Raw genomic sequence first — 26,318 nt, 5'->3', positions numbered from 1 at the left:
TGGCCTGGTTTGCTGTCGAGCAAGCGCTCTGGGTAGCCCAAGGGTGGGTGTTGCAACAGGGTCCCTGCCCGCCTCCGCCGTCCGTCCCGGTCCCAAGTCCTTTGCTTTTTTCACGTGGTGCAGCAACGCTCCGCAGCTTTCTTTGGATGAGGGTTAACACCCTGTTCCCGATACCTTACAGGGATCCCGTGAGGCTTTTCCTAGGCTGAGGACTTTCCCCTGCGTTGGCAGTTGGACGGTTTCTCGGTGCTGCCCGCCGCCTGCCTGCCTGCCCGCGGCAGGAGGGGTGCTGCGGGGCTCCCGCCCCGGCCGTGCACTTGGGGCTCAGCGCTGGCTGAGCATGGCGAGGGACCATTTTTGGGTTTTAAAGCACGGTGGGGCCGGGTGTGCTCAGAGATGGGGCTGGCTGGGAGCCGCAGTGGCCGCTAAGCACCGGCACGGCCGGCGTAAGCAGAGCAGTGCAGGCGTAGACCTGCAGCTGATGGTCCGAGTCGGGGGGATGCTTCGGGGTTTGGTTAAAACCCAAAAAAGGATGATTAGGAAGCAGCGTGGGATTCTCACCTTTTAAAACGCCCGGCGCTTTGCGTGTGCTGCCATCACCTCTGCCATTCCTTGACTCTCTGGGCTCGGGCAGGGTCCTGCCCCTCACCTCTGTGCTTGCAGGATCCGGCCCTCTGGGCTCCTCCGTCCACCCCATCTCCCCGGCGCCTCTGGGTGCTGCCTGCCCGGCCCCTGCCCGCACTCATCCGCGTTTCTTTGCTGCCACCGGGTGTGCAGGCTCCGTTCCTGCGATCTCGCTCCTCTGCGGCTCCTCTCCGCCGGTGCCAGGGCTCGCCCTTGGATTACGGCCCCTCGCCTTGCGACTCGTTTCATTTATGGCTTACGGTGTGAGGGGAACCTACTTTATTTGGCCTGTCAGGGGATGCCAGCGAAACGCAGTCCGGTGTCCGAGGAAGGGGGGGGTCTCAGCGGCGGGGCTGGATCTTCGCTTTTGTGCACGGGTGGGTGTCGGTGCTCCTTCGGCTGGGCTGAGGTTCTCGGGCAGCACGCCCCAGCCTTTCTTGGAAAGGTGATGTGGGTTTTAAGGCAGTTTAGACAGGGCTTAGGATGAGCTCACGTCTGCTTTCGGAGCATTTCCCATGGGGCGCTGAGCCGCTGCTCGTCCTCGGGCAGGAGCGGGCTGCTGCAGAGCATCCCTCCCTCCCTCCCCGCTGCGGGACCGTGGTTCGCCTGCCCAGTTCCTCCCATGTATGAAAACATCGGAAGGTCCCAGGGGCTGGAAATAACAGCTCAGGACAAAGCTGCTGTGGTGACAGAAGAGGAGGGAGACCCGGAGCGAGTGCGTGCCTGGGGCAGAGGAGCGATGCCCGTGCGGAGGAGCAGTGCCCGGCGGGCAGCGGGCCCCGGGAGGGGAAGGTCCCCTCCAGATGTGAGCAGGGAGGCATGAGCCGCTCCTGGCTGCCTTCCAGGCAGGAAGGTAAAGAGAAGGGCAGCTGTGTCTTAAAAAAGCTGTTTTACCTCCCCCTCTTTGCACACTATAGCGTGGGGGTAGGAAACCCTCTCCACCTTGTGTGGCTGATTTAACAGGAACCAGATGGGGCTGGAGCTGCTGAGATCAAGACGGGCTGAATTTGCACTTCCCTCGGCTGCTCTGGGGATGCAGAGCGGGCAGGGGTGCGGGCAGGGGTGCGGGCAGGGCTGGCCAACGCTGGTGTGCTTTCTCCGGGGCTGGGTGTAGGTAGAGAGGGGCCGGGGCAGGTCCCCGCTGCTGGCCACGCTCCGCACATCTCCATCTGCCGGGGCTGCGGTGCAGGGGAGTGGCGTGCGTCGGGGTGGTCTCCCTCTCTCCGAGTCCCTGCTGTGTCTTTTAGAGGACAAAAGCACCCACCAGTGAACCCTGGGGAGACCCTGAGCCCGTCGTCCCGTGGGGGTTATGCCTGCCATGCTGGGCAGCTGGGGCCCAGGGCTGGCAGGGAGGAGATCCCACGTCCCCTCTGGACCACATCCCTTCCCTCGGGACCCGCCTCGACGCCACTGCGTTGGCACCCGGGAGACTGCAGCATCTCCACTCCGGCATCCCGTGCCCACGCGGCGCGAGCTCGTGCCCTGGATGGAATCACAAGAGCGGAGAGGGAGGTGGGGTCCCTGGGGACCTCTCTTTTTCTCTCCCCCGCCCCAGAGGCTCTTCCTTTGAGAATCAGCACGAGGGGCTGGTTATCCCCCTCCCCATCCTGCCCAGCGTCGTGCTGTTGGCATGATGCCTGGGTTTGGGGGGAGCCCGGCGGTGTGGGGGAGCAAAGGGGGGTCCTGGGGGGGGGAGGGAGCAGGGACATGGGAGCCTGGTTCTGCTTCTCGCCCCTTACAAATCCTCCCTGTGCTGTTTGCTTTCTGAAAGCAGGAGGCAGCTTGTAATCGTGCTGTATGCAAGCACACAAAAGCCAAATCCGTTTTCTTACGGAGCGTTGCTTCTTCCTGCGATTTTTTTTCTGTCAAAGAGGAATCCACCATAAAATTAATTTCCACGGTCGGGATTGCGGGAACTCCCGAACGTACCTGCGTTATACTGCAATGGAGTGAACAGAAAACTACCGTAAAAAGCCTGTGCCAGTGATTTTGCTTTTAACAAGAAAAAGGTTTGGAAATGTCTTTAAGATATGGACCCCCCACCCCGAGGAGGTGGACGGCAGGCGAGGGCTTCGCCTCCGGACGGCAGCGATGGGGGAAGATGGGGGCGAGTGGAGAAAGCAGGACGGTTTCTGCGGAGGAAGAGCCGTCCCCATCCCTGGTTGCCGCTCCTCTCCCGTCTGACACTAGGTGGTAACATCCATGTTCTGATCAGCCTGTTCTGGGCAGATCTGGGGCTGGTGCACGGTCTCGCACCGCTGTAGAGCAAGCCCTGGAGCTAACGGGACTCCCCAAATTGGCTTTTTTGCTGGCAAAACGCCTAGCGGAGGGCTGCTCTTTCAGATGCGAGCGAACGTTCAAATAAGTGAACGCAATATCGAGTTAAATGCCGTAAATTACTTTGAGCAGATGATATATAGAAAGGACTAAAAGTTTGAAAAATAAAGTGAAATGTTTTGTTAAGCCATGGGTGGTCTGGGCACCGGGTCCTCAGGATACCGCGGATGCAAATAATTTAGAGAGGTTAAAAACGGTGCGGGCAAATTGTTGGCAAACCTCCGCCTCAGGCTGAAGCCGAGTACGTGTAGGGGTGGGGGCCGCGGGGCGTCGGTTGCTGCCTCTGGTTTAAAGCAGAGGGCGTTGTGGGGGCTCTGTTCACGGCGATGATGGCAGCTTTCCCTGCCTGGCTGGGGAGCGATTCTCGGGGTTCCCGTGGATCCCCTTTAGCAGCTGTAGCGGTCGGGGGGTGAGCTGGTGGCAGGGGAGCCTGCAGGGAGCAGAGGCATCTCCCCCACGGTGGGTGTCACCCCTCCAGCACCCTCTTTTCCTGGGCACAGCACCGCTGGTGCTGGGACCCTCCGGGGTGAGGTGGACCTGCACCCGACGAGCTTTTCTCACCTAAACCCCAAGCTCCTTGGGGCAGGGATGGATTTCTTCTCCCCTTCAGCAGCGCTGGGGCAATCAAATCCCACCGAAGAGCTTGTTGCATCCTCTTCTGCAAGCGGCAGGTAATGTTTTGCCCAGGGTCTGAGCCCTGCTCGCCACGGATGCAAGGAAGGGGAAAAGGGCATGGTTTTGTGGCTGTAATGTTTAACTTGGGCTTGTCCTTCCCCAGCACAGCTCGACTGGCAACGTGCTTTTGGTGCCGACGGGCCGTGGCATCGTGGCCCCAGGGCTCCCACCAGCAGCCCACCTGCCCCGGCTATCTCCTGAATGAAAGCTCCTATTTAGGGCAGCTGGAGAGCGGGTGCGAATGTGGAAGTGATGTAAACAGATATATTTTTTTTTTCCCCCCGATGATGATGGTGATGTTTCCTCCACCACAGCACAATGGTTCCCATTCATCGGCCCTTTCGCTGGGAATGCTGGCCTTGTTTTGATCTGTTGTGCCCACAGATTGTTTCCTGTCCAGCTTTGGTAAAACAGACAGAAAAGAGGCTTCGAGTTGACAGGCAGACTTTGACTATGGCTTGGAAAATATTATTTCATGGGACAGCCTGTGCCTCCCACGCTGTGTCTCTCAGGCTGGAGAAAAAAAAAAAAATAGGCTTGATTAATGTACGGAGATTGAAACCAGGCAAAAATTTTATACTGTGTTTTCTTTGAATGAATGGAAATCATTGTGGTCTGAGAGACAGCAGAAGACACACTGGGTTTTTCTCTCGTTCGCACACATGCAATCTCCGTCTCTTGCTTATGAATAGATCCACAGTGGAGCTCGTAAAGAGGTTACTCGGGTAGGATCAAAATGTGGGGTCGAATCCCGACCTCTTTATCAGATCAAGGCTGTGCACAGGAACGCCGAATGGAAAAAACCCACCTCTTGGTGGTCGGGGAGGTGGGGCTGGACGGGGATTTCCATGTTCCCCGGGGATCCCAGACAAACGCCGCTCCTGCAGCCAGGCTGCTCCTGCCTGGGGCGCAGCGCAAAGCCCGGTTACAAAACAAAACTGTTGGAAGATGCTTATTAAGCACCTTTTAATTAGCCTCTCCTGAAGGTAGATGTTTATTACTAAGTGAGAGTTAACAAGCTGGGGAGGTTTCTCGAGGGCTTTTCTTTTGTGAACAGTGGAGATGGTACCAAGGTGAGTTTTCACCACGGTTGGTGCTCTGGAGAAGAAAGTGGTCTGGAAGGCTTTGGTGAGCCACAAAACAAGGCTGTGGCTCCTCAGCTGCTGCATTTCTCATCGTGGCTGATGAACCTCAGCAGCGATGGCTGAAGAGATGGAGAGGAGAGGAGGCCCCTGCCAGCGGCGACAGCATCTTCCCAGCAGAAGCCTCCGATGCAGATGTCCCAGCCCCCATGTGCGAACGTGCAGATTGGCTTTAAGAGAAATGCACAATTTAGGCAGAAGAGGAGGTCTCGGTGCCAGATGAAATGAGTCTGCGTGGATGTTGGGAAAGCGCTCTCCTCCATCCCTTGCCGGGAGAGCCGGGGCTACGGTTTGGCTGTGACGGGACAGACGCCCCGCGCTCGCCCCGCTGCTGCAGCAGAGCTAATGCACGTGCGCTCCTCCTGCCAAAGCCTTGTGATTCTCTCTTTGCCCGTCAGAAAGCGGTGTTTTATTGTAAACAGATATTACAGCTCTTCTTGGCCACTAGGAAAAGGAAGTGGGTGCCTGGGAAGCAAGGTGAGGTGGGCTCAAACGGCTTCCCCCCGCCCCGGCGATGTTTGCAGGGCTGTGCAGTATCAGGCAGCGCCTCTGCCTGCGCTTCTCCCTCCCGAGGCCTTTCCCAGCAGCTTCTGTCATCTTGGATGGAGTTCCCCGGTTCCTGTTTGAAGCCTCAGCAGATGCTGCAGGACTGCTTTGACGCGCTTGGTTTGCGGCGTAGGTGAGATCTCACGAAGCGGCCCCTGGTGCAAGGCCAAAGGGAGGATGGCCGCGGCCCACGGAGCAGCCTAGCCTCCCTGCCCACTCCTTATCCTGGATAAACAAACTTACACCGCCAACAGGCAGAAGCCAGACTGACCACGATGTCTTGGCTTCATCCTGTATCCAAGAAAAATTATTATCTGTGTGAATAATGAAATCAGCATGACACCAAACACAACAGCGCATCCAGCCTCTCCCGGAGCAGCTCCGGAGCTACCGACGGCTCCCGTCATCTTGCATGGCCAGGGCTGCGGGACAGGCAAAAAAAATGCGGTGGGAAAGCTGTGTGGCCTGCAGTGTTTTTATTGAGCTGCCTTCAAAGCTACCAGATGTTTTCCGCACCAGGAAAACATTTATTCTCGTGCAGTGCCTGGATAGCCTAGCGTCCTGCAGACGGACCTGCTTCCCATTTTGGTGCAACGCCGGGGAGTTAAATCTGGGGTCTTACGGTGCTTTGCTGCTCAGTCCCTGATGCGGAGAGACGCGGGCAGGGAGCAGAGACCTTTTTTTCCAAGCCTGGGATCGGGAGCAGAGTGCAAATGTTTTTCTGGTCCTCAAAAAAATGTGGTAGCTCGGTTTGGTCACAGCAATCCAGGTTGCTGGAGACTGGGTTCAGGGTGAATTTCAATTTGTGGGGGAGACTTCCCCAATGCAAACCAGGTCTCCGGACCCCAGCAAGGACCCTCGCCTGCCTGCAGCGCCGCGGGTCCCCCGGGCGATGGACGGGTGGTGGGATGGTGCTTGTGTCCCACCGTCGAGCCGACGTGGGGGGACCTGTGCCGAGCCCCCCAGCGAAGGGAACCCGTTTCGGATCGGCAGCTGCCGTCAGGCAGGGCTCCAGCCGGGAGAGCGGCTCCTCGGTAGTTCTTGGCAGCGAACCACGTCTTGAGCGGTTTACCTTGGCCTCGTGATGCTGGTCCTGCCTCCTGCCAGGCTGGGGAGGTCGGGGTGGGTCCACTCCCCCATCCCCGTGCGCCGGTGCGGGGGGGATGCTTTTTGGAGGATGATTTTTTTTGCTCTTTGAGTCTTGCAAATGGGTGCTTGGCTGGCCGGGGGTGGTTTTCCATTGCATGGCTGTGTTTAGGGGCAAGCTGCTCTTTCCGAGGCAGCCGGCTGTCAGAGGTTGCTCTCGGCTGGCGATGCTGCCGGGGACCACGTGGAGATGCTGAGGAAGGAATCATGGAGCGGAGCTGTGCAGCGGCTGCTGGGTCCCATGGAGGTGCTGGACAGGGCGCATCTTCCTGGAAGATCTTTTGGAAGATGGGGAGCATCTTCCAAAAGCAGCCAAACTGCAGAAGGTGGAGGGCTGCTAGAGAAAACGGGCACTTTGTGCTTTCCTGAAATTCAGAAACCAGAATTCAAGGCACTCGAAGTCAGTGCCTCAGCAGGGAAAACCTGCCCGAAGTGGTGCAGCCCGTGGTGGAGCCAGGCTGAGCAGAATCCCTTGGGCTCTGCGGCTTGTGTCTGCATGTCGGAGGCTCCTTCGCCATGTTGGTGCCGGCAGGTTTGGTGGCAACACTCATTCTTCTTCCTTGCCTGTCCCTTATCCAAAACGGGCTGGTTGAAAGCCCCCGGCAGCCCAGCCTCCGTTGGGCCCCAGCTCCTGGGGCTGGATGGGTGCTGCAGCCTTTATTCATTGCCTTGGGTTGGAGGAGGAGAAGACCTCCCAAGTCAGCAGGGAGGTCTCCAAAGCCTGGCTGGGAGCCGGGCTGCTGGCTGCGAATCCCTCGCTGGCTGTTGGCGTTTACATCACCGTTTGTATAAATAGTCTCCCCTTCTCTTCTCTCTCACTTCTTCCTTCTCCCTTACTGAAGTGTCTAGACCGAGGAGGGTTTTTGGTTGATTTGTAATACTTATGAGACACAGCTGGCCTCCCAAGCAACATCTGGCTCTGTGGAAAGTCTGTGTAACGGTTGCTTTCTTCTCTTTCTGTGGTGGTCACTGCATCTGCAGATACAGCATGAAGGACAGGGGATGCCCGGAGCAGCTCCCACGTGAAACTCTTTGGCTTCTCACCTCCCTGGGAGAGGGCTTCGCAGGGAGCTGCCCAACCCTTTCCCCAGGTGGGCTGTTGGCCAACTGAATGGTTTCTGGGCAAGCTATGGCTGGGTGCTGCAGTGGCCAAGCAGCCCGTGGTGGCCTTGCAAGAGGAGCAGGCTTCAGCTCTGCGTTTGCAAGAACCCATGGGCAGAGCTGCTGAATGCACTGTAATACTTCCCCGGGGGCACGGCTCACCCTGCACCCCGTGTTGGAGGTGAGGCACTCACGGTTTTCAATGCAACCATGTTGGGTGTCTGCATCGTCCTCTGACGCTTTGCAGGAGAGCGGCTGGGGAGGCTGCCCAGAGCCGGGGAGGACCACGGAGGGGTCCCGGGGCCGGCTCTCCGTGGTGGTCCAGGCTGTGCGTGATGCTGTGGCCAGGGGATGGATAGCGATGCAGTCGCGGCGGGCGCTGTAGAGGATGGGTTAGTGGGGACGTGAGCTGGGGCCTTGAACCTGGTCCCCGCTCCCACAGGATGAAGCATCGGGCGCTGCTCCCTCCCTGGCCCCAAAAGCCAGAATCTGGCAATCACGTGTTCTCCGGGACCTTATTGCAAAGGTCTGTCCTGCCCCAGCTTTGATCTGCAAAGTGCACCCGTTCAGTTCCTGTTCACCTTAAAATAAAAGAAAGAGGGCAAAGGAAAAAGCAGCAAAAGAAAAAGCCATTATCCGTGTTTATCTTATCAAGATAATGCCAAACAAGGCTCACTTTGAACACCAGGTTCCGTCTTTGCAGCCCCAGTGGCCTGTTCCTCTCTTTAGCAGCCTGGTTTAAAAATAAACCCTCTGAGGAGGGGAAGCAATTTGAATGAAGACATTGTTACCGTACACGATGCGATAATAGGGCCTTTTATAGCTACAGCTGTTAGTAAATTGTTTAGTTCCAGGTTTTCGGGCTGCATAAAGGAGCTGCTCTGGTGCTTTCACACTCTCCCCCCTGCACATTTGAGCAGCGCTGCTGCAGGAGAGGGAAGAGGAGAAACCGTTTTAGTACTTTGCATTTTGCTCTTAGCTCATGATCCCCATCAGGATGCAAATGTGGGCGCGCAGGAATCGTCCGTGAGCCCCTCGATGCAACCCTGCCATGGCAGCGAGCTCCGCTCGCGTGGCTGGTGGGCTGCCCGCGGTGGGGTGGGAACGAGTGGGATGCTGAGCTCCGTCACGACGTAACTGCAGGCACCTGAGTGAGGATGAGTAAAATACATACGTACATTTATCTATACGTATAGCTGGGCTTTGATTCCCTTCAGGTTCTTTTCACCCCCTAGCCGGGAAGAAGAACAGTGTCTTTATTAACTGCGGTCATCCTTCTTCCCTTGCTTTGCTGGAGGCTTTTGTTTTCTGTAGGCGATGGGGGCCGTGTGTGCGGCTGCCTGGCTCTGGAGGACAAGGCAAAAAAAGCCCTAAAAAATACCCCCCCCCCCCCCCAAACCATTGCCCTGCCCCAGCAGGTTATTTGCTCTGAGATTTCCATGGTACGTAAAATAATTTTCGATGTGAAACGTGCTTATGATTTGAAGATTCGTACGAAGGGGAGAGGGTTGGCGTTTTTGCACGAAGCTATAAACGTTAATTGGCAGGTATTATTGGGAATTTTTATAGGTGGGCCATAATCCCAGCCCTGCTTTTAGACCACCCAGCTTCTGTGTGTGTTTAATTTTTTAAAAAATATTTTAATAACCTTTATAAGGTTCTGTATCTCCCTCCAGCTCTTGCCCTACCCAAGATCAGTGCAGCCACATCGTTAAATCCCGCTTTATTTATAGGTGTACCTATATGAATATGTAAAAATCTAAATTTTCTGCAGCCTGACGCTGTTTAAAATAGAGTTAACGAGGTCTCACGTGAGGGTTGTCTTAAGGTATTCAAAAATAGGTGCTTCTGAATTGTAGGGTCTTAACCGAAACCTCCTGGTGATGGTTGGAGTGGAAGGTGCTGCCTGTGGCTCCTTGGTGGCTGCCAGGGAAGCGTGATCTTGGTTTCTGCTCAAAAATGGAGAAATTTCTGTCCAAGCCATCACCTTCAGGAGCCAGCTCTGACGAGGTGCGAGCTCTCGCCGTCCCCGCAGACTCCTGCTTTTATGGTCGCGGCCGTTCCGCTTGTAACAGTTTGGTGGGATTTACAGGGTGCCTCGGAGCTGGGTGTCTGCAGGGCTCGGGGTGGCCCCTAACGATGCAGAGCTTTTCTCCGAATACAATTCTGAGAAAGGAAAGATGCTGTGAATAGCAGCAACGGCGGGGGTCCTGCAGCTCTGCGTGCTGCTTTTTAATGCTGCCTTCATATCCTTATCTTATGAACGGGGAAACTGAGGCAGAGGCGGGTGCCTGTCGCAGGGGCTGAGCCTCTCTCCCGGGGCTCACCCACCCGTCCGCAGCCAGAGCATCGTCCCGCCTCGGGCCGGGTCCCCACCTCCCCGCCTGGCTGGGCAGAGCTGGGGACCCTCCTCCGGCCGTCAGCAGCCGATTTGTGCGCGGTAACGTCACCGGTGCCAGACCCGGCAATAGTTGGGTCTTGTGCTGGTCCCTTTCCTTGGGCAGGAATTTAACCCCGGTAAACACGACGGGGAAGTGATGCTGGGAATGGGAAGGGATGTTTTCATCCATTTACGAGTATCTGTTAACTTTTTAGCTAAGTAGACCATAACTGTGCAAATGGAAACTTGTCTGTGCGATGGATTCTGCTTTTCATTACGTGCCGCGAGAGCAAGCGGCAAGACAAGGGCGATCGCTCCCGGCTTGCGTCTCCTGCAAAGGTGGCTTTGTAGGGAGCGAGTCCAGGGCTGGGTCACGTCTCCTGCTCGTTTTGCAGGTACCGGCCTTGGAGAGCCGGAGCCAGCCGAGGCTCGGCCGACGCTGGCTGGATCCTGCGCTCGCAGGTCGCGTTCACGCTCTTCTCTGGCAGCAGGGGAAAGCGCCGAGGCTCCCCGAGCCCTTCCTGCTGCGCAGCCGAGGTCAAAACATGGCGAAAGAGAGAAGAGAGCAGGAAAGCTCATGAAACGCGTCTTTGTGCTTCCCAGATCGGGGGAGATGTGAACTTTTACCCTGTGCGTGAGTCTGACTCATAAATCAGTTACATAAATAAGCGGGCAGATAAGAATAAAGATTTTAAAACCCCAGAGGAATAAATAGCCCCTGGACAATGGGACCCCTCCGTGCGATCTGGTGGTAGATACGCGCCTGCTGTAAGAGAACAATGACCGCCGGCCAGCCGCGCACAGCCGCGGTCTCTATCACTTATTGCCCACCCCGGCTGACGTCGAGGTTTTGAACTCGCTCTTGCCGGCAGCCGCTCGCGTCCGGGCGCAGCTGGAGGGGGTGGCCGGGCTCGCGTCCTTTCGGCTGAGTCCCCCCTGGCTTCGCTGGGATGGGGAGGAGATGTCCCAGCCCCGCGGGGCATCCGAGCCCGGGCTGGCAGCACCTGGGACCCGGAGTGACGACCCTCGCTTGCACCGTGTATCTCGTGGGATGCTCTTGCACCCTTGGCCAGCTGCATCCAAGGGCTTGCCCACCTTCGTGTGCCAGTCCTCAGTTTCCTCGGCCAATTAAGCTGTAATGATGACGACTTGGTCGTTCACGCAGGCAGGGTTTGGGGGCTCAGTCCTCCCGGGAGAGCGCAGGAGGATGCAGCGACCGTGAGATGCAGGGGGAGCTGAGCTTTGTGTTTGCTCTCAGTTGAAGTGGGATTCGAGAGGGGAGGTAGGAAAGAGCCTGAGCGCTTGGGCGAGTCTAGCAAAGACACGTGTGCCGCGGGCAGGACGCAGAGCACACCGATACGCAGAAGGGTGGGGGAAAGGAAAGAAAAAAAACAAAAGTCCTGCGTGTTTTAGCTAAGTGATGTAACCTGAAGATGGAACCAGCTGGGGCACGTGAATGTGTTTGGATGGCTCATGCACAGACCCATCCCCATCCCCGTCGCCTTGGTGCGCAGGATGCGGCCGGCCGGCTGGCGCGGGGGCTTCCCCATCCTGCCCACCCAAGCCCCGAGGTTTGCCGGAGAGGGGAGGTGGGTGGCAGCCCCGTCCCGGGCTGGCCTGGCACCGACGGGGATTTGTGTCGGGAAAGCTGGAGAATTTCTTGCTCTTCAGCTAAAGTTCATGTCCCGGCTGCCGCAGTCAGAAGGGAGAGCAGGTTTTACGACTTTGAACTTAGCTTACGCGCCTTTGGGATAAATTAAGGGTAAAATTTCCTAAAATTGTAAATGTTTACTGCGTGCGGATCCAGAGCGGTGTATATTTAAGGCTGGCGGAGGGCCAGGCAAGCAGATGTGACACAGAGCAGGCGGCACGCTGCTTAAGAGCCGAGCGATTGAATGGGAAGAGGGAGGGAAGGGGTGGGAAGAGGTATGGAAGTGGCTACCGAGGAGCAGCGCCGAAAGGGCCGAGCACCGGGGGAGCAGGTGTTGTTTCCACTGGGATGTGGCTACCACGCACGGCGCTAGCAGAGACCCGACACGAGCGTCTCTATTCCCGGCAGCGGGCTGGTGGAGCGGCCTGTGCGCAGGCTACGTAGCCGCTCAAAACCGTGCCCCTTTTGTCCTGTGCTTTTGTGGTTTTCCGTGGAGATGGGTGTCCATGCGACCGTCCAGCCTGTTCCTGCCTCCTGATCTCTGCAGCTCTTCCCCTGGTTTGTGCCCCAAATTCCTTCTTGCTGCTTCTCCTCTTCCCTTTGCTTCCTTTCACGTGTACTGGCCGTCTTTGGGGCCGTTTGGAAAGCACCTTGCTCGTGGCACGGTTTGGGTGGAGGCTCTGCTGTCGACTTCCAAATGAAAACAGGGTGCCTATTTTTTTCTGATTTCATTCAGATATAATTTCCAATCTGTCCATATGTCTGCATAACTGGGAATCACGTGGTGGCTGCCAGCTTGGTTGTTTCTTTGCCAGTGGGGAGGAGACCTGAGGGCTTTCAGGCTCAAGGCATCGTGCGATGGGCAGCACACACTGCGTGCCCTGCCTGGGACGGGGGTACACGCTGCATCCCCTGCCCGGGATGGGGGTACACGCTGCACCCCCTGCCCACATCCTGCATCCCCTGCCCGGGATGGGGGTACACGCTGCATCCCCTGCCCACATCCTGTACCCCTGCCCGGGATGGGGGTACACGCTGCACCCCCTGCCCACATCCTGCATCCCCTGCCCGGGATGGGGGTACACGCTGCACCCCCTGCCCACATCCTGTACCCCTGCCCGGGATGGGGGTACACGCTGCACCCCCTGCCCACATCCTGTACCCCTGCCCGGGACGGGGGTACACACTGCATCCCCTGCCTGGGATGGGGGTACACGCTGCACCCCCTGCCCACATCCTGTACCCCTGCCCGGGATGGGGGTACACGCTGCACCCCCTGCCCACATCCTGTACCCCTGCCCGGGATGGGGGTACACGCTGCACCCCCTGCCCACATCCTGTACCCCTGCCTGGGACGGGGGTACACGCTGCATCCCCTGCCCGGGATGGGGGTACACGCTGCACCCCCTGCCCACATCCTGCATCCCCTGCCCGGGATGGGGGTACACGCTGCACCCCCTGCCCACATCCTGTACCCCTGCCCGGGACGGGGGTACACGCTGCACCCCCTGCCTGGGATGGGGGTACACGCTGCATCCCCTGCCCACATCCTGTACCCTGCCCGGGACAGGGGTACACGCTGCACCCCCTGCCCACATCCTGCATCCCCTGCCCGGGACGGGGGTACACGCTGCATCCCCTGCCCGGGATGGGGGTACACGCTGCACCCCCTGCCCACATCCTGCATCCCCTGCCCGGGATGGGGGTACACGCTGCACCCCCTGCCCACATCCTGTACCCCTGCCCGGGACGGGGGTACACGCTGCATCCCCTGCCCGGGACGGGGGTACACGCTGCACCCCCTGCCCACATCCTGTACCCCTGCCCGGGACAGGGGTACATGCTGCACCCCCTGCCCACATGCTGCATCCCCTGCCCGGGACGGGGGTACACGCTGCACCCCCTGCCCAGGACGGGGGCACGTGCTGCGTGCCCTGCGTGGGATGGGTTCCTGCGTCGCTCCGTGCATTTCTGTGTTCCCATGGGTAATGAGGCTGGGGGCTGCACTCAAGAGGAGGAGGCATGGTGAGTTTGAATCCACTTTTTTTTTTTTTTTTTAATGGTTTTGAGTGTTTGGGATGGAAGATACTGTACTATCAAAGGACAAATCTGCGGGAGTGACATCCTCCTACCTGCTTTTGCAGATTTGGCCTTCAAAAGGCCGAGCACCTGCAGCAACGGAGTCAGCGGGAGCCCTGTGTGCCCGTGGATGGGTCAGGCTGCTACTCAGGGTGGGAGCGTGGTCCGGTGGGCATCGGGGCTGGTGGGGGGACCGCTGCCACCCCTCTCCCCCCCGCCGCTCCCCGCCTGCCTCCTCGCGTGAGAGCCTCCCGTAACGCCGTGGCAGAGCGTGCCGGCAGCTGTGTTTAACAGGTAGGGCAGGTATGGGGAAACGCTCAGGGCCCTGCGCTCGCCGCAGAGCTCCTTCCCACCTGCGAGCCCTGATCAAACACCTCGACGGGCAGCCCGAGTGGGAGCCATGATGTAATCTTGGGAACCCAAAACAATCGGCCCTTTCATGGCAAGACGATAACAATCAAAACAGTATGTAAGGGCCTGCCATGCAAGAATACACATGCACATTATACACTGGAGGGAATTGAAAGCTGTAGTGAAAAGGGGCTTGTTAAGAATATGTAGCCTGCTTTCATAATCAGTTTGTAAAAGAATAGGCCCTTGAAAACAAGGGTTTAGGCTTATAGAAGGCTTTCTGTGCCTTGACCTTGCAAATATGCAGAGATGCCAACTTTTTTTGAAAGTGAACTTGGAGTCTCCCAGCGTGGTGCCACAGCAGTTGGCAGGCGAGCTGGGGGTAGGAGGTCCAGCCCTGGTACGTTCCCGGGGGACACAGAGTCTTTCCCTCTCACCGCAAGGAGCTGGTCCTCGCTGGAGCTCCACCAGGATGCCACGGTTTTTACCTTTTCTTCCTTAAAACCGAGCTCTGCTGCAGAAGAGGATCGGCCAACGCGAGGGCAGACCCATCCCAGTATGGCTGGCTGGCTGCAGAGCTTGCGTGTAGATGGCACGTGTCCTAGTGGCCTTTCTGTTCCCAGATTGAGAAGGTTATGGAGGACATCGCCGTCATCACCCCCGTGTTACAGATGGGGAAGCTGAGGCAGAGAGCTGGGAAGGTAACATGTCCAATGCGTGTTGGCTCCTTGATCCTCGAAGCTTCCTAGGACACCCGAGTCCGTTGTGCCCAAATGGAGCAGACACCCAAGTGACATTCCCACGTTGGCCAGGGTGCCGGTGGCAAAGCCACTAACGGGGCACGTGCATCCCCAGGCAGAGCCCGCTGCGGTTTCCCCTGGGCTGCTCTTTCTTTAGACCAATGCACATTTGTAAGTTGGGGATGAGCCGCAGGTTATCCTCCTTGCCTGCAAAATGTCTTTTAGCTGGACCCATCGGACCAGATGGGATCTGCTTCTAACACCTCTCTATCAGTTATTCCCCACCTTCCTCGCTTTAGAGACCCTAATGTCTCTAAACATTTCATTCTGACGATTGTTCCTCTGGGTATGTTGGCTCACGTCCCCGTCGTCGTCTCCTGTGTCCCATAGCTCGCCGTGGGCACCCGGAGGTTCAGCTCCCCTGGGCCAGGCTGCTCCGGTCTGTCTTTGTGCCTCTGTTTTACAATGTGTTTCTTTGCAGTCGGGGGAAGCCTTCCAAGAATCCCCACCTATTTCCGTAATAAGGACTCCTTTGTTTCCCTCGTACACAATGCAGCTTTGATTCAGTTGCTTTCTCACCAACCGTGTTGCCGTCAGCTTGACACGGGAGCTACGGAGAAGGTGTGAGGTGTGCACGGCTCGGTGGTGAAGGGGGAGAGAAATGTCCCGTGGGATGGTTTTATTTCACGTTTGGAACATCGGAGGTAAATCTGCTTTGCCTTAGCACCCGGACATCTCCCGAGATGCTGTGCTGGGCAAACAGAGGTGGCCCCGGAGCAGCGAGTGGAGGTAGCCTTCGTGCAGTGAACCAAGGCAAAGCAAATAGGAAGGCTTATGTGTTCCTGGCCTCCATGTTATCATGGAGTTATCCTCATCCTGATGAGATTAGTGTCCCTGGGAAAGGCTCAAAAGGCCCCAAAGACCAAGAAGTGTTCAGGCAGAGCTGTGGTGGGAGGAAGCGTTGAAGGAACTAGTGTTCCTAGGGGCGGGGGAGCGTGGTCTGGGTGAGCAGAAGACCTTTGTGGGGACATGGAGGGACTGGAGGCCAGGAGATGACATGGGGATCTTCTCAGCCTGATGCTGAGCCCAGAAGGTCCTTTCTGCCCCATGGCTGTCCCGAGGCAGGAGTGAGAAACCCCACGCGCAGGGATGCCTGTGGCCAAGCGCTGGGTCTCTGGTGGCCTTTGCCTCTTGCCCTGTCGCACGCTGAAGCGTTGCGTGCCTGCGCCCGATGTCTGCCCTGACGGCCGGCACGCACGCGGCGTGATGCTGACACCTGCGTTTCTTGGGAAAACAGGTTAAAATCTTGACCCGGGAGGGGACACGCGTTGCTGCCTCCCTGCTGAGGGCTGGGGGAGTTGGGTGGCCTGACCCCAGAGGGTCCCTGCCGGTGTTGGAGCACACCGTGACCCGTGGCACGCCGCGGCACGTTGCTCGCCGTAGCGCGTGCGTGCTGTGGCACGTGGCACGTTGCTCGCTGTGGCCCGTTGCTTGCCGTGCTTGCCGAGCCGGCTGCAGCCCCGTCCCCGGCACGTGCCAGACCCACTGGGCATCCGGCACCGCCGTGGAGGTGGCCCAAGCTGTAGGGCTGGGGCCGGTTCTTGTTTTGGGGACCCCTGATGGGTTTTGCTAGGGGTGTGCGTGGGGGAGAGGGGAGGAGGAGAGCAGGGGCAACCCCCCCATCTGGGCTTCTCCTGCTGGATCTTTCCCCCGCTTAAAATCCCTTTCCTCCTGCCCCTTGGGGCTTTCTCTCCCCCGGGGCTGCGGCAGGGCAAGGGGTCAGCGTGGGGTTCCCTCCTCCCGGCGGGACCGGGGGCGAGGGGGGGACTCGCCGCCCTTCCCGTACAGACCCCTCCATTCACACCTCCCTCTCCCACCCCATTAATTTGTTGTGGTCGGGGCCAGTAATAGCTGCTTTGTGCGAAGGCGAGGGAAGGAGGAAAAAAACCCAGCGCACAGACAGCGGCTCCAGTGTTTTCTAAAAGGGATGTTTTTCCCCCTCCGTTCTCTCTCTCTTTCCCTTGAATAATGTTTTTGATTGTAATAGCCTGTCCTGGTTAGGGAAACCTACAGCCTCTCCCCCTTCCCCTCCCCTCTTCTGTAAACCCTGGTAGAAGTTTAAACAACCCAGAGAGATTTTTCTCACCAGTCTTATTTTACTAATAGGAAACAAGTGTTTAAAGCAGCAAAGGGAGCTTTCAGCCGCTGGCAAAGGAATAACTGACCTTGCAGCGAGGCGCTGGGGTCCCGCTCGGAGCCATGGGCTGGGGCAGGTCGCAGCCCCGTACCTCGCTGCTGGAGCTTCGAGCCCCCCGGGACGGTTGCGCTCTGGGTGTCCCCCCAGGGACGGGCCACGGCCAGCTCCACCGACACGCACCAGCGAAGCCGTGCTCCAACCGTGGGACAAGTTCCCCTTCGCTCTCGTGGAGCACCTCAGCCTAAGGAGCCCACGCCATAAAAAACGAGCCCCTTTGGGTTGGTGCTTGCAACATTTTTGTTCCTTGAGCGAAGGAGACAACTCCATATCCCAATTTCCTGGGTTTCACCAAAAATCCAAAACTCCCACTGAGCTGGAAGGGACCCTGGAGCAGAGGGGAAGGACCGTTCCCAAGGCTGGAGCAAATCCCGGCTGAGATGGGTGACGGCGTGGGTGGGGGGTGCCGGGAGCAGCCTCTGCGCGCCGAGGTGCTGGTGCAGGGAGCTGGGGTGCAGCTGCCCGCCGTGTAGAAGACCCGACAAACCCTCCCACTGCAAATCCAGCTTTCGTGACCGCCAAGCTGTTCGCAGAGCTATTTCCATTTTGGATAAGCTCTGGATGCTGTGGTGGTCCCACCATGGGGGTTGCTGCGTGGGAGAGGCTTGGGCAGGAGCGCAGCGGGCGGACGCAGGGTGCTCTGAAGGTGGGTGCTGAAATAGGTACCGGGTCGAAGTATTGAAGGGGGAGAGGGCAAGCAAGGAGAAACCTCACCTAATTCTCTGCCCCCGAACATCCCTTCAAACCTCTCCTGGCTGTCCTTCAGTTGTCAACTCTTAAGAGCCGTGTTTTCTGCCGCTTGGGGACACGGGGCTTTACTTGGAGCAGTTCAAGGTCACCGTGTCTGCCTGCCTAACCCCCTTTATCAGGCTTTTTATCTCTCGTGGCTGGAGAAATGGTCCTCACAGCAGCCTGCCTCCTCCTGTGCTGCTTTACTGAGGGACAGACCAGCTCTCCTCTCCGGCTGGTTTTGGCTCTGGAAGTCCAAGTGCCGCCTTTCCAAGGTGGGGGGGGGGGGAGAGAGAAAGAAAGCGAAACCCTGTGGCTAAAATATACTTCTTCTCCTCTGACGAGCCCCATGGCGGTAAGGCTCGTGCAGGGGTGGTCATGGTTAAGGACGGTGCCGGCGAGAGCCGGGGCAGGTTATGGGAGAGGGACCGGCCACCCCCGGGGGCTGCGTTGGGGCCCCTCTGGCGAAGCCCCCCGGGAGGGAGGGACCCCGACCCTCTGGGGGACCCGCGAGCCGGGGGTGCCCCAAACGCCGGGGCCCAGGGATGCTGTGGCTGCTGGGAAGGCTCGGGTTGGAAACGCCTCGTGGGGCCTCCCTGGCCAGGTCTCTTCTCCTCCATCTGGTCTCTGGTGCTCCCAGGGCTGATGCTGAAGCTGATTAAATGCTGTGGAGCTCTTTGAAGATGAAGTTTGCTGTGTTCGTGTTAAATATTAGCATGACTAGCCCCAGGGCTAGCTGCACTTCCATTCAAAAGGCATATCTTTAATAATGTCTCTTTTCTTTTTTCCTCAGCTCCCAGCAGCCTACCCCAGGCTGTGCTTTCCACCTAATATATATATATCTTTTTTTTGTGCTTTTTTTGTGTGGATAGGAACTTAGCCATTGGGATTGGGATTCAGAATTTCCCGGAGGGCCTGGCCGTCAGCCTGCCTTTGCGCGGCGCTGGATTTTCAACGTGGAAAGCGTTCTGGTAAGCCGAGCTCCTCTTCGCCCGTGGAAACGAGACCTCTGCCAGCAGCTCCTGACGAGCGGGTGCCTGTAGCTGCCCTCCCTGTACCCCTTTCTCCCAGCGGAGAGCCGCTGCGGGGAGCGCTGCTGGTTTCCGGCTTTGAGGAAGGGCGGCGAGCGCTGCCTGCTCCCTCCGCAGCGCCCGAGCTCGGGTCCGAGCCCCCGGCTTCGGGGCATGCAGCGGTGGTCCCGGCGGGTCACCCCGTCCCGCTTCAGCTGCCTGCTGAGCGCCTGTGGTGAGCTCCCAGGTTCTCCACTAAGAAGTTTGGGGGTTTTTTTTTTTTTTTTTTTTTTTTTTGGTTGTTTCATTTTTTTCTCTCACTTCACTCTGGGCTGGATTTCAAACCCACTTTTTATTTTTTCTTTTCCCTTTTCCCTGAGGTGAAAAAGCCAAGGGCATGAACCCTGCGAGCGCAGGGCTGCGTTCCTGCCCGTGCACGTGTGCTCGGCCGGGTGATGGATGGGAGGGCAGGGGGGCGGCTTGGAAACTGCTCCCGCCAAAGCTTTGTTTTCTTTTCCTCCCACCCACCTTCAATTCAGTAAGCGCAGCCGGTGCTGGGACTTGCACCGGGATTGCTGCTGCCAGGAAGGGAGTTCCCATGGTCCAGAGAGTTAAAACAGTCCTAGAGGGAAAGAAAACGAGGGGGAAGAGCACAATTTCACCCTGGTTGAGGCCATGGCCAGATACCCTCTTTGGGATTGAGCTATGCTGGTTGGAACTGTTTCCTCTCTGACCCATCCCTGCCCACGAGCTGGATCCCCAAATCCCGCAGAGCTCTTGGGGGAAGGAATCAGATTGTGCCTTAATTCCCTTGCTGGAAAAATCAGCTAGGTTCGGTTAAATCACCTTCATTGCCCATTTAGAATAATCCAGGTGGCTTGGCTTGGCGTGGCCGGGTGGCCGACCTCCTCCCGGACGGGGTGGCAGGGAAGACGGCGGGGATGGGGAGCTGCAGAGCCGTGGCAGCCCCGCGGGAAGGCTGTGCCGCCCCTCGCGCCGGGTCCCCGGTGGCTTTTAGTCTCGGTCTTTTGCAGGTACGGGCAGCTGAGCGGCATGGTGGAGCCCTTGGCTGGCATCTTTGGTGCCTTCGCCGTGGTGGTGGCAGAGCCTCTCCTCCCCTACGCCCTGGGCTTTGCAGCCGGAGCAATGGTCTACGTGGTGATGGATGATATCATCCCCGAGGCACAGACCAGGTGAGACCCCCTCGGTGACCACCACTAAAGGCAGATAGACACGGGGGGAAGCGCAGAGGACTCTGGAAGATCCCTTCCCTTGCCTGGATGAGATACAAAGCAGCGCGTCCCTCATCCGAAGAGCCGGTCCTGGCTCCTAGGAGCTCACGCCCTCCCCTTTTCTCCCCGCAGTGGCAACGGGAAGCTGGCTTCCTGGACCTCAATATTAGGATTTGTGGTGATGATGTCCCTGGACGTTGGGCTCGGGTAGGGCAGCGCGCCGCTCCCCAGGAGAAGACTTCAGAGCAAATTGTGCGGCGGCGTTTGGAACTGGACACGCGTTATCCTCTAGACTGTTTTTGTATATATATTTTTTTGGATCTGGTTTGGTGTTGATTTCCTATAATTTTATATCTCTTCCTCCCCTCCAACGTCACGTCGATGTTTTCAAAGCACAAATACGGGTGGTTCCTCGCAGGTCCTGGTTTCCTTTCACCACCAGATTTTCTTTTCCTCTCGGGAGGGTCGTTGGATGACGCGTCGGCCGGGCTGCAGGTCACCCTGTCCTTTCCCTTCCGCGCTGGGCTGGTTTCTCTGAGTCAGGTTGCTCTGGGTTTTGATCATCTTTGTTCTGTAGAAGATTAGAAATTCACTGTCGCGTGTTTAAGCTGGTCTGTGGTTAAGTAGCAAGGCATTTGAATGGAGTGAACTCCTTACGGAGCCTCGATTTCCACACTGGTTTTGAAAGGCAGGTGGAAGGCTTTAGGGCTAAGATAACACGTACAGCACCCTGCGGGATCACGGGCCTCGTGTATCCTGCTGGTCCTTGGGAATGTTTTAGGGTGTTAGTTTGGATGGATGCAAATAGTCCAGGCAAATAAAAATGAATTTTCTTGGGATCTCTGTAAGAGGGAAATGTCTTTTTTTCCTAAATTTATCTCCTAAGTGGGGCATTGATCCAATGCATTGTGTCCAATACCCTGAGGTTTTCTCTGGAAAAAAAAAAAAAAAAAAGGAAAGAAGAATTTTTGTGTTTTCTAGCATGTACCCTTTGAAAAGGCAAGGTGCGCTCATCCACGTCGTCGGCGATGTGCTGCCTGACTGGTGTACAGCGGGATACGTTTCCACGTGGGCCCGTGACCGTGTCTGGCCTTACCGAGCGATTGCTGGTTTACGGCTGCTGGTTCCAGCGGTTCATAACTCCCCGCAGAGCCAAGGCAGGCTTTTCCCGGCGGTGGCCCTGGTTGCACGTCAGCCCGCAGAAGAGCTCGGAGCCGAGTCAGGACCTGAGCCTGCCGGCAGCTCCCGCCTTCCTGAGCAGCGTCAGGGTGAAATAATTCATCAGGGTGAATTAATTATCCTACCTGAAGAGCCAGAAACACGGACCGTGGGTACCTGCCTCTTCACCCTCTGCTTTTCGAGCATCTCTTGTTGAACGGCCGTTCCTGAGCAGGCAGGATTAGTCCCGTGCAGGCCGAGGAGCGAGCCCTGCCCGTCCCTCCCTGTGCCTGCTGCATGCTCGAGCCAGGAGCACAACGCCGAAGCTGGAAGGCTGCTGCGAACCACACCTCCCTCTTCGCTAAGGATGCTTCTGTCTTCCCTAAAAAGGGCTTCGGGAGACCCTTCAGCGGGAATAACTGGATCGCCTGGCTGCTGCCTGCATCTCAGTCCCTCCGCAGCCACGGGGCTCTCGGGGGGGAGTGGGGCTGCGAGTGTTGGGGGATCACGGACCATCATTCGGTCCTGCCGGAGAAGCTGCGGGAAGGGCAGCCAGAGGGAACAGTCTTGAATAAACTAAGCTAAAGCCATGCATTTTTGTTTGGTTCTTTGGTTTTGGTTTTTGGGTTTGGGTTTTTTTTTGTGGGATTTCCTTTGTACTTCGTTTGTCTGTCACTCTGGATGATACAAAACTATTGTTTGCCAATGGATTTGACCTCTTAACTGTGACTGGTTTCAATAAACGGGAAATTTAGAGTTTGCACTGATTTATTTTAATGCCGTAAAGCCGTACCTTTGCTTCTCCTCCCTCCGTTCTGCGACGTTTCTTTTCTCCAGCTTAATTGTTCCTGGCTTGCCAAAGGTCCTGCCTCTCAGCCAGGAAGGCAGCCTCTTTGGGGAAGAGAAAAAAGGGAAAAAAAGCCAAAGAAAGGCAGCTTTGCAGTGCCTCATCCACTGCAGGCACCCCTGAGTGCGTTTTGCTGTTCGCTGGGTTTGCTGCAGCCGACCAGCTCACCCCCAGGTCCAACGCCTGACACCGGTTCCTGCCTTATGACTCCGAAAAAAGCAACTGCAAGAAATCCCTGAGGGAAAAAAAGCAGCTCTGCCTGCACCGACCTGGGGTGCAGGTACTGCGGTCGCACGCGGGGCCGTACGCACGCACGCACGCGTCGGTGCTGTCCCTGGTTCGGCTCGGCCCCGCGGGAGGCTGCGACCGCATCCGGCAGCCCCGGGTGAGCCGCAGGGGTGATGCTCGTGTGGGGCAGCCCGGAACGCTGCAGTCCCAGGGCAGCGGGATGGGAAGGGGGACCCGACCTTCCCCGGGGGCCGCGGGGCTGCGGAGATGAGCCTCGTCTCTCCAGGCGCAGGGGAAATGTGGGGTGGTGGCCCTCAGCGGGAAAAGCGAGGGGTGTCAGGACTCTCTTGTTAAATGCAGGAGGTGAGAGCTGTCCCTGCCGTCCTGGGGCAGGAACGGGCAGGGAGAGGGAAGGGACCAAGAGCCCTTTGCCCCTGCGGCCGGCGTCTCCTTCCCAGTGCCACCAGTGGAAGGGCTGGACGATCTCCCACGGCTCTTCGCCTCGTTTCTAGACACGCTAGAAGTGTTTGTAAAGCTTTTAGCCCTCTGTTTGCAGCCGAAAGCCTTCGCCTGAAACTTAAAAACCTTAGGGGTGTCCATGTGTCGAGATTTCTCACAGACTGTTGGTGATATTTTCTTATTTGGTTTCTGGCGTGTGGTGTAAGCGGTACAGAAAAACACATTATACATTTAAAGGCAGCCTTGTAATGAAATTGCTGCGAGATAATATCACGTAAAGCATTTAATCCCGCTTAGACGTAGCCAGCCGAGATAATTACATACATTGGACCCGTAGGAAGCGAGCGGGGAGGGTGATGCAGAAAGCACATACGAAAATCCTTCTTTTCTGTTTGTACCCTGGAGGTGAATGAAATTATATATCTATTCCTTGGTATGATTGAAAAGCTGGCTGGGGGCCAGGCCTGCAATTACCCATGGAAACAATAGCTGTCAATGAAAAGGTGGAGTTCGGAGCAAAGGCAATATAAACACACAGCCAAGCCCCCAAAATGGAGACGGGCTCAGCTCATCGGCCGGGAGGAGCCGGCTCTCGTGCGGAGACCGAGCTGGAGGGAAAAGAGGAAAGTTATCCCATGGCTGGAGCTGGGTCTTGGGAGACCAGGGTGTGCTCGGCCCCCAGCCCTTGCCTGGATGTGCGTGCCGGGGTGCAGCCGGGGCTTTGCCCTCCCGGGGGGCTCCGGCAGCGGTGCGGTCCCTGCCCACGACAGGCACCGGCCGCCGAGCCCCCCGGGAACGCCGTCCTGCGTCTCTGCCTCCGCGACACGGGGAGGAACCCCCGGCCCGCGGCACCCACGGATGTGCGCTGTCGGTGAGCGCAGAGGGGGGGGTCTGTCTTTCCATCCTTCTGGTGGGTGGCAGTCAGCCTTGGAGGGGCACAGCGGTGCCTGGGCCCCTCTGAAATGTCCTTTGAGCCCCTTACAAGTGTAATATTAAATTGTAGCATCAGTGCTGGTGATTTCTCCCCCCCTACTAATTTTTCAGTAAAGCCTCACACATAAAAAAAACTTTAGATTCTTGGGTTTTATCTTAAAACGGTCATAACTTTTTGCATTGGCTGGAGGAAAACTTAAACTGTTTGCTACTTAAACTACACTTAAAACTTAAACTGTGACTCCCCTCCATCCAAAAGCCCCAAACCCCAGAAGGGAAAGGGAAAGATCTTTTTCTAAACAGCGCGCGTACGTGCTTTTGCGATGGGGTTTAAAAATAACCCAAACCCCGGTATAAGTTTGTGGCCTGCTTCCTGGTGCTTTTGCGGATGTTTCGGGGTTTTGCAAGCCCTGCTAATGGTGGAGGGTGACCCCAGTGTTTAGCTGAGAACTGGAAAATCCCCCAATTCTTCACAGCCCCGGAGGTGGCTGCGTTTGGCAGCGGGCGAAGCTCGGAGGCGGTTCGGCGCTGCGTGTGCAAGCACGCGTGCCCCGGGCGTGGAGCTGGTGCCTGGAGAGCTTCGCCAAGCGAAGTTGCTGCAAAAAAGCCCGGCAATGTGCAGCGCCGGGTGTATTTTGCTGCTTTTCTTGTGCTTTTTTTTCTTTCAGAGGCTGAACCACTGAGACGCTTTCCTGCAGGACGGCCGCGGGCACGGTACGCAATCGGGCGGTCAAGGGCCGGCAAGAAGACGGTGGAGGAGTCCACGGGGAAACTCCTGTGCAGCCAGGAGAGCTGCCTGGGACAAGCGTCGGGTTGTGCTTATGACTAAGTGGTGGATGGAGAGGCTGCTGATAGCTCGGGTGCGTGGCACCGTACGTGTGTTTGCCGGGGGATTAGGGCTTTGGAGAGGGGATTATGTGGGGCTATGACTGCGTAATGCAAAGCGTTGGGCTTCTCCCTTCCGGGATGCGGCTGATCCATCCCGCCCGGAGCTGCGGTGCAAGGAAGCGCCATCCCGATGGGATGCGCTCCGGGCAAATCCCACCTTGCTCCCTGCCTCCGTGCGATGCCAGGCAGCTCCCGGTGGGTGCCAGGGCGGCACGTGGCAGGCACGGAGGCTGGCACCACGGCGCGACGCCTGCTCGGCTGCCGCTCTTCCCTCCCCGGCAGCTCCCTCCCCTGCCCCGCTCGTCTCTCTCCCGGCCGGGGAGAGCGCGGCAAAGGGCCGTGGTTACGGTTGTGCAACCGGGGCAGGGAAAGCACCCCTTTCCCCACGCTGGCGTGACACGGCTCACATCGCCCCATGCGCCGTGCCGTGAGTCAGGGAGCAGGAATGGGCGGGTGGGCCCTCTGTGGGTGCTGGGCGCTCGCCGGCCCACGCCGGGGTGCTGGGGAAGGCGAAGGCGGCTGCGGTTTGCAGGGCTGGGTGGGGACAGAAAAACCCCGAGCGAGGGCTTTGCACGCAACCGAACAATAATCCCATTATTAGGGCCTATGCCGTCAAACAAAACACGGCACAAAACATTACTCGGGCTTGCAAGATGCGCGCCCAGGGTAGATCGTAGCACCTGAGTCATTGCTTATAAAGGAGTAGATTTCACCTCCCTCCCCTCCCCTTAGGAAAGAAACAATTCAAACCTTCAGACAAAATGACTTCTATTCTTCGTACATGGACTTTGTTGTACTTGGCAACGAGGCCGCAATTAAAATTGAGACGCGCTCTCTCTCGTGCGCACACACGCAGGCTCCCGGCTCCCAGCTCGAGAGCAAACGTAGGATCATCTTCCTCCTCGGGGCTCGCTCGGGCACCCCAAGCCCGTCGTGCCGGCCCTGGCCCTGCCCCATTGCCTTGCTTCATCCCCAGCCTGGACCCCCCAGCCTCAGGAACAAGCCTGGTTCTGGGGGACTGGAGGGAAGAAGAGAAATTATGGCTCAGGGTGCTCTTTTTCTAGGGCAGATATTACGGGGTCGTTGAGTTTCCAGGGGAGATTTCGTGCCGGTCTCTCCTTTTAGGTATATATTGGCATGCTCTAAGTACGTGTATTTAGTCTTGCATGGGCAACCAGCCCTTGAAAAGCTACGAGCTCATGTCCATGCTGGGTTGCTGGGACCGTAGCTCGTGGATGATCTCCTGGTTGCCTTTCTCCTGGTTGCTTTACTTAAAAAACCGCATTTCAGCTGACCGACAGAAGGGTGGTGGCTGCGGAAAGGTTCCTCTCTGCCGTCTCAGAGGGACGCTCTCCACGCGGTTTCTTATGTGTTGTGTGAGGTGGGAAAGGTCGACGTGAGGGTGAAACGCCATCGGTCCAGGAACGGCTCCGCTGCAAATTCTGCAATCTGGAGGGTTGTTCCAAATGGGAAAAGAGGGAAAATTACGCACAGTGGGATCTGCGTGTTGCACGGCTCTGATCTTAGTACTTCTTTTCTTGTTTTAAGACTTTTACAGTGCAGAGGGCAGCTGTCTCTGCAAGAGCGGGGAGAAAAGATTCTCTAGGCTCTTAGTATGTCCTTGGTTGAGATTTCTGGGATATGTTTCTATGCCTTATAATCCTATGAGGGGGTTCTTGAGAGCAGGAAACTGAGCCTGAAGGTTTATTTTAATATAATCTTACAAAATGCTGATGATAACTAAAAAGCTTTTGTGTCCAGAGCTGGTTTGCATGGGGGAATTGTTTAAATCTCTCTCTCGCTCTTGC

General features: G+C 57.4%; 1 protein-coding gene across 1 annotated transcript in view; it reads left to right on the top strand.

Annotated features, from left to right (window-relative positions):
• Nucleotides 1-21,912, top strand: part of SLC39A11 (solute carrier family 39 member 11) — a 101,027-nt gene extending 79,115 nt beyond the window's left edge. The window contains exons 8-10 of the mRNA XM_075518762.1: nt 18,628-18,726; nt 19,800-19,958; nt 20,130-21,912. Of these exons, the coding sequence (XP_075374877.1) occupies nt 18,628-18,726; nt 19,800-19,958; nt 20,130-20,208 (337 nt within the window). The 3' untranslated portion in view covers nt 20,209-21,912. The remainder of the gene's footprint in view (nt 1-18,627; nt 18,727-19,799; nt 19,959-20,129) is intronic.
• Nucleotides 21,913-26,318: the final 4,406 nt, after the last annotated feature.

The sequence above is a fragment of the Mycteria americana genome, chromosome 16, assembly GCF_035582795.1.
Source record: "Mycteria americana isolate JAX WOST 10 ecotype Jacksonville Zoo and Gardens chromosome 16, USCA_MyAme_1.0, whole genome shotgun sequence".
NCBI classification, from domain to species: Eukaryota; Metazoa; Chordata; class Aves; order Ciconiiformes; family Ciconiidae; genus Mycteria; species Mycteria americana.
This window is presented reverse-complemented; position numbering and strand designations above follow the sequence as displayed.